Source organism: Dendropsophus ebraccatus, chromosome 6 (assembly GCF_027789765.1).
Source record: "Dendropsophus ebraccatus isolate aDenEbr1 chromosome 6, aDenEbr1.pat, whole genome shotgun sequence".
Taxonomy (NCBI): domain Eukaryota; kingdom Metazoa; phylum Chordata; class Amphibia; order Anura; family Hylidae; genus Dendropsophus; species Dendropsophus ebraccatus.
In genome coordinates this window covers 25,535,673-25,549,007 of record NC_091459.1, presented here as the reverse complement: position 1 = coordinate 25,549,007, position 13,335 = coordinate 25,535,673, and the positions used below count along the sequence as shown (strand labels likewise).

Sequence of the window (13,335 nt, the reverse complement as noted above, 5' to 3'; positions counted from 1 at the left end):
ATATTTGCCACCACAACCATGACAGTACCTCTGTAGAAGAAACTCCTGAGAAGATAAATGTGCAACACACCTTTCCACCTCACCTTACCACCTTTTGGGGAGATGGGTATCTTTTTCCCCTTATCCTGTGTCCCTAAAAGCGGAAAGTTGGTGCTAGCATCCACAGGATAAGCTTTGCAGCACACACTTCTAGTCCGCCAGTGTCACTTCTGGTCTTAGTGCTTGTCACTCTGGTGACAACATGTGCCAGACATTAGTGTATCAACTAGACCGAGGCCTCAAACGCTCCCTCTATAGCCTATTTAGGCTGTGAATTATAGCTCCTGACTAAGGGTTCTCAAAAGGCGGTGCAGCGGAGATTCAAACAGTTTCCCCGCTCCCGGCATGATATTGGTACACCATGCCTGGGAAACGCTTCACTACAGTGCTTCCCCGTCCATAGCATCCGTAATATACAGGACATGGGAATAAGCCCTAATTCTGTACAGATCATCTTCCAGCAGCCTCCTCTTATCACCAAAACAGAACAGGAACTCCGCTTTGTTTCAGGCCTAGTGGTGAGAATGAAAACTTCGGGATTTTGGGATTATTTAAAAAAAAAACTTTCATTTCATTTTCTGATGACACATTTCCTTTTAAATATTACTAGGGATGCAGCTTGTCTTATTTTGGGCATTCAGACACTATATAGTCAATTTTCTTTTGAAAAACCTAGATGATCTGCTGCTGGGGAAAGTGAGCACTTGCCGGCTACTTTGATTATAGGGGAGAAGGGTCCCTACAGTCAACTGTAATCTGGGACCTTTGAGAAAGGTGGGGGTGGGGTTTTCCAAATTGAACCACCCCCTGTATTTTTAGAAGTGCATTTCCCCTTTTGTCAAAGCGAATGTAACATCAGGTACATTCGCTTTAAGCGTTGCATATGAATACAACAGCGTCCGTGCGGGAAGCCAGTGCCGCGGTCCTTTTTTTTGAACCGCAGCCTGTCTTTTACCGAGCACCTTCCCAGACTGAAGCACAGGAGGTGAGCCAGTGGGAGGAAACCCCCGCCCTTCTATAATGCAGCTCGATCAGAATAAATAGATCGACCCCCGGAAACGGGTCGCGGTCCAAAAAATGGACTACGGCACTGGCTTACCCTCGTTGGCGCTGTTCTATTCATATGCAACACTTAAAGAAAATTACCTGATTGTACATTCGTGTTAAAGTGACACCGTCGCCCTCTTTTTTTTCATTCTGACTTCTCTACACAGGTGTAAAAGGTAAATTTTAGCAGTTTTCGGATCTTATTTTATATCATACGTCACGGTGCTTGTTCAAATAAAAAGTGATCTTTTATCATCTGTGGATTGTGCTACCTGGGCGGGGCTTCACAGCAACAGCGCCACTTAGCCCCGCCCACAGCCCCGCTGTTGGCCCTGCCCCTCCATGACTTCATTGGCACAAAGGCCCCATCCCCTTGATGCCCATTGGTATGGGCCGACCTAAAGGCAGTGGGGCCAAGACCTTTAGGCCAGCCTGTTCCAATAGTCAGCAAGGGGGTGGGGCCTATGATGTCGCGCAGGAGCGGGACCAACTGTGGCGCTGTGGGCAGGAATAAGTGGCGCTGTTACCGTAAGGCCCCGCCCACTTAGCACAATCTGCAGTTGATAAAAGATCACTTTTTACCTTGAACAAGCACCATGATGTATGATATAAAATAAGGTATGAAAACTGCAACATTTTTCCAATTAGACCTGTGTAGAGAAGTCAGAATGCAAAAAGGGGGAGACAGGGTCACTTTAAGCTACACTTTTAAAGGATTTTTTTCTACCCTTCAAGTGAAATGAATATTTTTACTACCAAGTTGAATATTCTGCTCATTCAGGTATTGTTTTTACATATTTGTATTTTTGGCCCTAAAACCGGGTCTGATCACTGTAAAGAACGGAGACCTTGACCTTGCTGTAGAAGCTTCAGTCTTTTGTATAAGGCATCAAGCTGTTTTTTTAGGCATTACATTTCTCTTTGTTACCAAGCCATTATAATGTATACAGTCTGGCATGCTTTGTTGTTCATATTGTATATGAACTGCGTGCACACCTCTTTTTCTCGTGCGTCTTATTGGGGGACACAGATACCATGGGTATAGGCTGCTGCCACTAGGAGGCGCTGACACTAAGAGAAACAAAGGAAGTGACTCCTCCTGAGCAGGATATACCCGCCCACAGGCACTGAGGTAAACCAGTTTAGCTTAGTGTCAGTAGGAGGCAGACACAGGTCTGGGTTCTCCAGACCAGTTTCTTCCTTTATGTTTAGTTAGTTAGATTTTCTTTTTCCTTCTAGGTCCTATGGATTCTTGGGCACGGTGGGTTATCTAAAACTCACCCTGATCCCCCCACTATGCGACCAGGGAACAGACCATAAATATAAATGGTCTGTGACCCCTCGGTCGCCACCGGCCGGCAACGTGACACCAGGGCCCCAGATCAGTCTATCTGGTCGCCTTTCTGCGGACTCTGTATCCGCACAGCCCCTTCCCGCCTCGCCCCCCAAAGCGTGGCGCGTTAAGGTGAGGCACCCACCGGCTGAAGACTGCAATGGGGAGTATGGGCTCCTATGCGGTGTGTATATTCCCCCTGCCCTCCCTCCCAGGCCGCCATTTTACTTCACATAGTAAGCTCTCCCTCTCTCCAGTCACTTGCAGCCCTGCCCAGGCAGATGCTCCTCTCCCGCCATTTTCGGGGTCTCCCCTCAGTCAGTAGCAGCCCAGCCCCTCCACCATTTTATTTTTATTAGTGTCTCTCTCTGGGTGCTATGGGGCGCACTGTGAGGGATGTTCCTCCCCTGACTGGGTGCTGCGCAGGCCGCAGCTTCCCGCACTTTTCCTTTCATGTGGCTCTAGAGACCATACTAAAGGATGCTCCGCCCCTTTCCCTAAGCCCCGCCCCTTACCGGGTGCCGCGGCATCCTCCTCTATTGTGGCTCTCCAGAGTACACACAGGGCTACCTCCCCCCCCCCCCCCCTCCCGGTATGGCCCGCCCCCTTTCGGGCGCTGTGTGGTCCACTTCATTCCTTTTTATTATGTTTGGCTCACTGGAGCCTGCGCTGGGGAGGCTGCTTCCCCCCTCCCCCTGTGTATGTGTGTGGTCTCCTGATGGATCTACCACACACACTGCTCTCTATTCCAGCAGCCTGGGATACAATGCATCTCTCCTGCCACCTACTGATGGAAGTGATAATTACACCATTACATATAGGAAAATGGCTTGCATCAGGTTTTATTATGTCCTAGGTTCCTTGCACTGTTCCAGCAACCCTTAGGCAGCAGATCCAGCATTTTTGGTGCTGGTTGACCCCTCCTGTGTCAGATTTTATATATATATACAATTACATTAATACATATATACAACCACATGCACACAGACACATTCCCCATCAGATTCAGTGTTTCTGTGCCCTCAGAGAGATCCTTCTGCTACATGGTGTCACAAGTAGGACGGAACCAGACACATTACCCGCTATCAGGTGGCGTATCTGTGCTCTGAGCAGAACCCTCTGCTACATGGTGTCTCGGTAAGTACATGGAACCAGACACGTTACCTGTTTTCCAGGCAGTGTAATTGTGCTCTGAGCAGAACCCTCTGCTACATGGTGTCACAAGCAGGACACGAAACCAGACACATTACCGTTACTAGGGGGACTACTGTGTTCTCGGGGCAGAATCCTTTGCTAATTGGTGTCGCAAACAGTACATGGAACCAGACACATTACCTCTTACTATGCGGTGTTCCTGTGCTCTCACTACAGAACCCTCTGCTACATGGTTGGTTTGTCATGCAGGTTATGGGACCAGACACATCACCCAATGTCAGTCGTTGTTCTCGTGTTACTCAGAGCTTTCCCCTCTGCTACAGGACATCATAGGTACAACACATATCCGGTCATTCACATCACCCATTAGCGGGCAGTGCTTCAGACCTGCCTCTCATCTTCATGACATAGATTCCTTTACTGCATGATATCACATACATAGAACCGGACACGCTACCCCCTCCCAGATGGTGGTACAAGGTTATTCAGAGCTTTGCCCTCTGCTGCATGATATGGAGACAACTACCTGTAGTTCAGTGTGCACAGATTGGGGTATTCGGTTATACGATATAACACCTTCTTCAGGTCCACTCACTATACTGGTGATGCTGGGCTTTTCTCGTGTCCAGTTCACATTTACGTTGGGACACAGCCCTGATCTCTTCCCTGCTCCCAGAGCACACACTGTAGACCTATGTTACATGTCTAGCTTACATGTCTGACCAGGTACATTACCTGCTTCCAGTCCAGGTATTTGTATCTCTTGTATGCCGGTCCTCTGTTACTTACTGCTTGCAGCTAGTCTGCTCGTGTTACCCTGTATATTACCTTTTCCTCCTCGTAGGACTTCCATGATCTGTGCCTGTCACTTCAGGGGATCATCATAGGGTAACTTGTTACTACACCATGTTGTCTTCTATATGTTTCCCTTGACAAGTCTCATTACCTGCTCTCAGGCAGCGTAACCTTGGTGTCTTCCTGTTGGGCTGTATCATTTCTAAAGCCCTAGCATCCTGCTACATGTCCCACTACAGGTGGCTGGCAGCATACAGATCCGGTCACTATTTCTCCTGGTACTGTCAGGGCGGTTCTTCTGTCTTTCATCTGGGTATAATGGCCACGTACTTGCATTTGTCTCGCTGGCTGTTCCCCAGTGGTATGGCTTGTATTGCTTAGACCGCCCCTTCTGCTATACTGCAGATGGTCCTCAGCATCGTTTGGTCTTAGTTTCTCATGGTGCTCTACTTCCAGTAGCTGGCTTTGGTCAGCACCAGCCACTTTGCCTCTTCTCATTGATCTGTGTATAGTGAGGCCTCTCGGTTCCTCAGGTAAAACAGTAAAGGGTTTCCTCTACCCCTGGTATAGGTAGGACATCAACTGCCTACGTGACCATCACAGTACTACTGTAGGACTTCTCCTTCTGCATCTGCCTATGGCCAACATAGCAAGTATTTAGTCTTCTCTCTCTTCGGCAGCTGCAGTCTCACAGGGTGAACATTCCTGTTTACTGCCTGTACTGTTTCTCTAATGCCCTCAGCACAGGTGTATGGTCTCTTCGTGGTCTAGCTCCTCCAGGTGTCCTTTTGGCCATATGGACTATGGGGCATTGTTCTCATTTCGGTGTTTAGCAGTTCTCCCACATACACCATTACTCTTTCTCTCTGGAGTAATGCACTGTTGTTCAAGACCTCCCTATCCTAGGGTTGGTTTTTTACTACTCCAGCAAGGAAAACTTCAAACAGCCCTTTCCCTTCTCCACAAAGTTGGAATATTTAGTATAATAAGTATCCTCCAGATACTTTTTCTGAGGACTGTTATCCGATATAGCTTCTTCCAACAGGTGGGTTTGGGTTCCGGCCCTCACTGGCCTCTATGAGCACTCCTGCTGGACTTCCTTGTCCTTGGTCTTCTTGTTGACCTGCCATGCTCTCCAGTCGGGGCTCACGGTCCCCCTCTCTTATCTTGTCTCCCATGTGGAGTCCTTGAGAACTTAATCCCTTAAAGGTGTCCTCTCCTTGCAAACAGGGGTGTTCAGGGGCCCATGTCTGGCCCTACCTAAGGCTCTATCGTCTCCACACTCATCACATTCTGGCCAGGCTTACATCTATTCGGCAAGTTGCCAATTCTTTATCATCTTGTCTCATTCACTGTTAACGCCCCCTTGTTTCTCTGTGGCTCTGCCCACCAGAATGCATCTGGCTCACGCCTTCCCATTGCCTGAGGCTCCGGTTGAGCTGGTTGATCCTTTGATCTCTTCCATGTGGCCATTAGTCTCCACACAATGTTTTTTTCTTTCTGTTCTGCTCTTACCAAGCAACGTCTCTGCTCACATTTTGAGACGTTGATTTCTAGATCTAGTCTACATATGGGCTCTAGTCTATCTATTAACTGCTGTGCCCATTGCCATGTGACAACTCCCGTGCCCATCAGCCTTACCTTGATTTTTCCCAGCTTACCGGCTTTCCTCTGCTCCTCTTTTCTATCGGGCACTGCGGGGTACCAGGTACTACTGTACTCCTTCCAGGTCAACTTACACAAGATTCTGATCGCGGTTTTCCTTTCTCCTGCTCCTTCCTTTCCCTGAACTGCATTACGCTTGGAAAGCTTTATTCTTCATATTACCATCTGTGTTTCTCAGATGGGGTTACTCATGTCATAGGCCATGGCTTCTCCTAGATTGCCATACTTCTCTTGTGCTCGATCTTTGTCTTCTCAGTGAAGACTGTTCTCCTAGGGCTATGGAGCTTCCAGCCTGGCCATTCTTCCCAGCTCCATAGTAAGTGACTCAGCTTCTCCTGCATCTCAGGTGGCACTTACTATGAGAGACGCTCAGTCCTCTCTCCTTTATTTGACGCCTTAGACCTCTATGCGCCATGAAACACTTTCCAGTCTCTCCCGTCATGGTTGTATTTGCCTTTTTTCTGTTCTACCTCTGGGTAAGTCCCTGCCGCCTGTGGTCGCCTACTTGGCTGGGCGTCTCCTTTTTTTCTGCACATCTAGCCTACTAGTTCTGTTGGACTCAATGTTACATCATGTTGCTGGCTTACAGGAAGTAAAAAATTGCAAAAGTAACAGCTTCAAGGCGGAATTAAAGTGCAAAAAAGTGCTATTTATTACCTCATGGTACAAACAATACAGCGACGTTTCGACCTATACGGTCTTTTTCAAGCTTGAAAAAGACCGTATAGGTCGAAACGTCGCTGTATTGTTTGTACCATGAGGTAATAAATAGCACTTTTTTGCACTTTAATTCCGCCTTGAAGCTGTTACTTTTGCAATTTTTTATGGACTATTGGTTCTCTTTTGTGGATTACAGAACCTGTAACTTTGCTTCATTTCACTATTAAGTATTTTTTAAGCTGTGGAAGTCCTTTTTTGGACCAACAGGAGTGCTTTGGTTTCTTTTTACTATTTTTGGCTTACAGGAAGGCCACAACCCACTCTGTCTGCAGTGCAGCACATTGCTCCAGGGACTAGACCCTCTTTCCTTTGCGGCAGATCCGTAGGGTTTTTTTAGGATGCATTCAGCATCATCCCTTGCTCTCTTACTAGTTGGTGGTTGTGTTGGTGCTATTCTGTACCTTCTCACCGAACGCTTTTGTCTAGCGGTTATCTTTCCCACCCCATGGACTGCTTTTGGACGTCCCATGGTATCTGTGTCCCCCAATAAGACGCACGAGAAAAGAGGATTTTTTACTCACCGTAAAATCTCTTTCTCGTAGTCTTCATTGGGGGACACAGCACCCACCCATTTTCTTTTGGTTTTTCCTCGGTATGGTAGTTTTCTCCATTTTGGTGTTATTCCTACTTTACCTGTTCTTGACTTCTCCTACTGCTCTGGTACAAACTGGTTTAGCTCAGTGCCTGTGGGCGGGTATATCCTGCTCAGGAGGAGTCACTTTCTTTGTTTCTCTTAGTGTCAGCGCCTCCTAGTGGCAGCAGCCTATACCCATGGTATCTGTGTCCCCCAATGAAGACTACGAGAAAGAGATTTTACGGTGAGTAAAAAATCCTCTTATTTTCGTCCTTGCTAAGTTATGAACGTCTATTGTTCCTATTTTTCCTTTTTGTATGTATTTTGAAGGAATTTCAAATCAGTACACAAACACCAGTGACATGGAGGCCTTGCAGCAAGCATACCAAAACCTTGACGCATCGATAAAAGACACAGAGGAACAGTCCAATTATCTTAAAGTTACAGACAACACAATTGCATCGTGTCAGCACGCTATTGATTCAAAGGAAAGCAGCTTTAATAAAATGATTGCTGGCAATTCAGGTAATGGGTATTTTAAATGTCATGACGTATATGCTGCTATTATAGAAGGAATGCTATTGGTTTTATGAATGAAGCATGTGATTTGAAAAGCATCATGAAAAAATGCAAATGGGGCAGCACTGGTAATAAAGAAAGTAGAAATAGCAAGGAGTGCACGTCTCACCGCACGGGGTCCGTCCGTCTGGGTGACGGAGACAGCACCTCTGGTGAAAAACATGACAGCACCTCTGGTGAAAAACATGATTCTTTCACCATGACAGCACCTCTGGTGAAAAACATGATTCTTTTATAAACATCAAACACGACGTTTCGGCTGGTACTTCAGCCTTTCTCAAGCGTGAGAAAGGCTGAAGTACCAGCCGATACGTCGCGTTTGATGTGAATAAAAGAATCACGTTTTTCACCAGAATTGCTGTCTCCTACTATTTTTGTTGAAAAGCATCATGGTCATACATTTTCTTCCCACATTTTATATATGTAAATCTATGTGGAATTTTTCTGTGGCTTATATATGTGGAAGTTTTATTATGTCCCCCACTGCAATCCTGCAGTCAGTGTATGCTGAAGCACTAAGGCGTCTTGATGATGGCCCACAACTTAGGAGTCCACCATATGCAATTTGCCAGCACTGATTCCCTCACCTATTCCATGGGACTGAGAGAAGCGTGTCCACCTAGGTCGGAGTAGAGTGGTCTGTAGACTGGGGCAACAGGAGTGCTATATGACTGTTCATAAAGCAGGACAGACAAATGGTGAGGTCTGCTTAAACTTATCAAGTGCTCCGGGCAGTGCTTGGGAAAAGACCGGCGCGGGAACCAGGAGGCAATTTTACAAAAAGACGTTGTTGCCAGCATCCCTGTGCCAGTGCAGATTTGATTAAGGTAAAAATTAGCGCAGCAATGTGTTGGGGAGACACGGGCCTAGCCCGGCTGTCCTGTGACTAGGGGAGCCCTAGCCCTACAGTTCGATAATCGACACCTGATGCCTCCCGCACACCCAGACGCCAGGCACCCATTTTACATAATTATGAATAGGGACAGGGCTGTCCATATTCCTCACACATCCCACTTTTATGAGATGTCAAGGGAGATCGATTCACAGATAATCTCCCGGCCATCTCCCTGCTCCTTTTCTTTGATGGGACAACCCATCAGCACAGGGAAGCACATACTTTTTGACGAAGTCACAGGATTATGCGTGGAGGTCAGCCGACCTCTCACACAGAGGTAAAGCATGTCATAACCACTGGGGGCCACAATCACAGAGTTTAAATAGCAACAATACAGTAAACATTCTCTCCAATTTTGAGCAAATCCTCTTCCTTCCCAGAATCCGGAAGCATCTCATAAAAAGGGCCCGTCCCAGCCACCCACAAACTGTTATGTGGGGGGTCAGTCTTGATGTTGAGGGGCCTGTCCTCTTTGACCCCTTGAGCATCTAGCGGGACAACTGGTCCATTGTCCAATGACTCCAATAATCCAGGTGGATCCACTGAACTTCTGCCATCTTGTAATCCATTTCAGTAGTCCATATTGACAAGGGCTCCAACAGTTCTCACTGTTTCCACGATTTTCTCCACACAGTTCCTAGTCTCTGCATCTGGGAATCCCTTAGTAATATTGTCGTACTCCAGGCTGCATTTAGCTGTAGGAATAAGGTCCATGCCTTCCTCAGTTGGCCTATGGACAACAGCCTCCGCTGCAGAATGTCCATCCTGCCTGGCAACAACAGAAAAATCTTCAGTCCCTGCATCACAGGGCCCTTTACGTGTATCACAGTCAGGGCTGTGGAGTCGGAGTCTGAGTTGGAGCTAGTTTTGGCTTGAGTCGGAAAAAAAATGTACAGACTCCAGCTTTAAAAAAAATCTTTAAAAAATTTAGTTTTGCTCATGAATATATATTATGAGCAACAATCTAATAGGACACTGGCCCTAGGGTGGTCAGGGAAAAGTTGTTGGTCACTATTTGGCAGTTTGTTTCTGAGCTGGAAGAGTCCATTGTGTGGGGGGAGATCTGTGCTGTTCTCTTCCTGGATGCTGGATGACTGCATATGAGCAGCAGTGTAATATGAAGATATCCTGTGTAATATAGAGGAGGAGGAGAAGAAGACATAAGTAGTGTAGCAGTAACCTCTGTCCTCAGTGTGGTGTTTTCTCTCTGGGAGAATATTGTGTGTTTTTCTTCAGTGTTCAATGGCTGCAGCTGTGTGTGTGTGTGCGTGTGTCTGTGTGTGCGCGCTATGGCTGCAGTAGGCTGTGTGTGTGTGTGTGCTATGGCTGCAGCAAGCTGTGTGTGTGTGTGTGTGTGCGCACTATGGCTGCAGCAGGCTGTGTGTATGTGTGCTATGGCCGCAGCAGTGTGTGTGTGTGTGTGTGTGTGTGTGTGGTGTGCGCTATGGCTGCAGCAAGCTGTGAGTGTGCTATGGCTGCAGCAGGCTGTGTGTGGTGTGCGTGCTATTGCATGCCCCCACAGTGACCTTCTATATCACTGTGTGACCTCTATATCACTGTGTGACCCCTCTCTATATCACTATGTATGACCCCCTCTATATCCCTATGGCTGACCTCTATATTACAGGTATCTGGCATTGTTAGCAGTGTTTCTTTGTGTATGGTGAATAATTAGTCAGAAACATAGAAGATTGTCAGCAGGAAAAGGCCACCTGCTCCATCTAGTCTAGTTGTGAGTAGTTCAGGACATGGAGGCTGGAGACTGGCTGCATCCACTGCACACACAGGAGAAGGTGCTTTATATGTTACCTTATTCCCTCAGAAGTTGCTCCAGGATCATGTAGGACATTAGGGAGAAGCTGCTGAGCCAGTGTGATAAATAACTCCCCTGGTATATGACTGGCCATTTATGAAGGAGTCTGAGTCGGTCCTGATAAAATTCAGGAGTTGAAGTCGGAGCTGCGGCTTACCGACTCCACAGCCCTGATCACAGTTTCCCACATCAACATTTACTTCATCCATGGGAGGATATTCCACACCAATGTCCATACCTTTGCTTCCAGGGTCCTGGATATCGGAGTTCTCCGACTCTACACAGCTTGTTTCAGACAGTTCCCTAATCCCAGGGTGGGAGGCTTCCCCTCTTTGACTCCTCATACTGCTGAGCTATAGAAGTCATAGTTGCATGAGCACAGTCCATTTTAAAACTTATAGGGGTGTCAGGGCTGACTACCCCATCTCCTGTTACAGACATCAGGGTTCTTTCCTTAACATCAGCCAAGCAGAACATGACAGTCAGTCTCTAGGGTACCCACCACCTCAGTGGGTTCACACATGACCTCCTCGTTAGACACACCAAATGGCACTTTCCAGGTCCTTGGAAAAGTCCAACAATCCTCCACCGTTTCCCACAGGCCCACATGTTGTAACATCACAGTCCTTGCCATCGTTATCACACAGTACCTGGCTGGTTCTGCTGATCTCCTCCTCCTCAGGTGCTGCTGTGTTTTCCATAAGTGGGGTATCCACATGCAGGAGTGTTCTCGGCTCCACATTGGTTCCCAGCCACACACTAGTAGCCACCTCTTGTCCTGGCACAGTCCTTGTAATAACAGTGTCCTTGGAGTTCAGCATCTTGGCACGGCCTATTCCACACTCCTGAATGAGTGCACGTTTAATGGAGTCATAGTCCTGGTAAGCCTCCCCAGGTAAGCAAACCAAAGTTTCCAGCAGGTTTCCACTGAGGCAGCAGATGGAGTTGTGTGCCCATTTCTCTTCAGGCACATGAAGTTGTCGACAAATCTCTTCCGAGGCACCAGGTTGTGTAGGTCCTCATCTGCCTCCAGGAGGGGTAAATCATCACAATCAGGCCCATACAGCTTTGCCCCTGCACGACTCCCAAGCATTTTTGCCACCTCCCTCTGAAATTGCCTGGTAGCCTCTATCTCAGGTTGCATGTATTCGAGCCGTATCTGGGGCTCCAATATTCTCAGATGCTGCAGGTACTTTCGCAGGCAGAGATCTTTGCTCCTCATGGTTTCCCAAAAAAAAAAAAAAGAAGAAAAAAACATAGGGGAGGGGAATTGTTTGCACGTATGTCAACAGAACAAAAAATCAAGTACTGCGTTTGTCTTGTATGCTGGTCCACCTCGCAAGGTATCTACCAGCCTTTACCGTCAGGAATAATTCTGTAAACCAGACACTAAAGCTTAATCACACAAAAAAGTGATATCCCACCGCTGCTAACCAATTGTCAGGGAGATACGGGCCAAGCCCGGCAGTCCTGTGACTAGGGGAAGGGGGGACCTAACCAAAAGAAGGGGAAAGACCTAAACAAAGACCAAAAGGGGGTGGGGGGGGGTGGACAAGACATCGGGATCGGAGGAGTTTGGAAGCTCTGGGTTTCCCTGGGTTGCGCTAGCCCTACAGGTCGATTCACCTCACGCACTCATGCTCGATGTCCTATACCCGGGCCGTAACTGGAAAGTAAATGGCCACTTGATGCCTCCCGCACACCCAGACACCAGACACCCACTTTGCATGTTCATGAATAGGGACAGGGCTGTCCATATTCCTCACACAATGTATCTGATGGTACATTTTACTTTCATTTTCTAAATATAGTTACCAGACAGTTGTGATTTGAATTAAAGCAGCATCTCACCAAAGTAACTTTAGGGATTGGAATTGGGAAGCTAATAAGCTGTAAGAAATGCCAAAAAAAAAAAAAAAAAAAAAAAAAATATATATATATATAATTATCTACATTAAAAATGTCATTCAATGTCAGAATAATGTAATTACAACCATTCTTATTGTCCAACAGACATATCTACTGTGGATGAATTAATGCTTCGTATTGGAGGAGGACAAGAAGATTATACTGCGTCAGGGTGAGGCAAAATGATGTTCATTGAAAACTTTGCTAAAATTTTTTTTTTTTTTTTTTTTTTAAATTCTTTAAACAAATTAATTGAAATGCTCTAAATATGTTTCTCAGCTTAAATATGTACAAGAGGGTGCCACCACAAACACCAGAAGAAAAAGGTCCAAAGGAGTCGTTACAAGAAGACGTTTCACAAGGCTTACATGATAGGAACGGTGAAAATACAAGATCAAGTGATGTCTTTCTTGCTCATGAATTTGATATGCATGACAAAAGCAAGAAAACTATAATGCACCGGAATGAAGAACCGTCTACAGCTTTCAAAGAACCCAGCCATTCAGAAAAGCTTGCAGAGTACTCTGGTGATGCAAGTGGTCATGTAAGAGCGATGCCGTGTGCATTAAATGTTGTGCATATTTTTCTGTTGTCAGACATGCTATACAGAATAAGGGTACATTATTTTCTGGCGTAAAAGACGACTTTTTAACCCCGAAAAATCTTCTTAGAAGTCGAGGGTCATCTTATACGCCGCGTTTGGTCACTCAATGCTGTGGGGGAGCCAAACAAACAGTTAACTCACCTGGGGCCGTTCCGGCCTCCACGTGTCTCCTGGCCCGTTCCCGGCCTCCACTTGTCTCCTGGCCCGT

At 46.7% G+C, this 13,335-nt stretch overlaps 1 protein-coding gene across 5 annotated transcripts in view; it reads left to right on the top strand.

Moving 5' to 3' along the window:
• Positions 1-13,335, top strand: part of CEP162 (centrosomal protein 162) — a 100,154-nt gene that overhangs the window by 26,075 nt on the left and 60,744 nt on the right. For all 5 annotated transcript variants that reach the window (XM_069974701.1, XM_069974704.1, XM_069974703.1 and 2 more), the window contains 3 exons: positions 7,659-7,853; positions 12,629-12,695; positions 12,803-13,067. In XM_069974701.1, the coding sequence (XP_069830802.1) occupies positions 7,659-7,853; positions 12,629-12,695; positions 12,803-13,067 (527 nt within the window). The remainder of the gene's footprint in view (positions 1-7,658; positions 7,854-12,628; positions 12,696-12,802; positions 13,068-13,335) is intronic.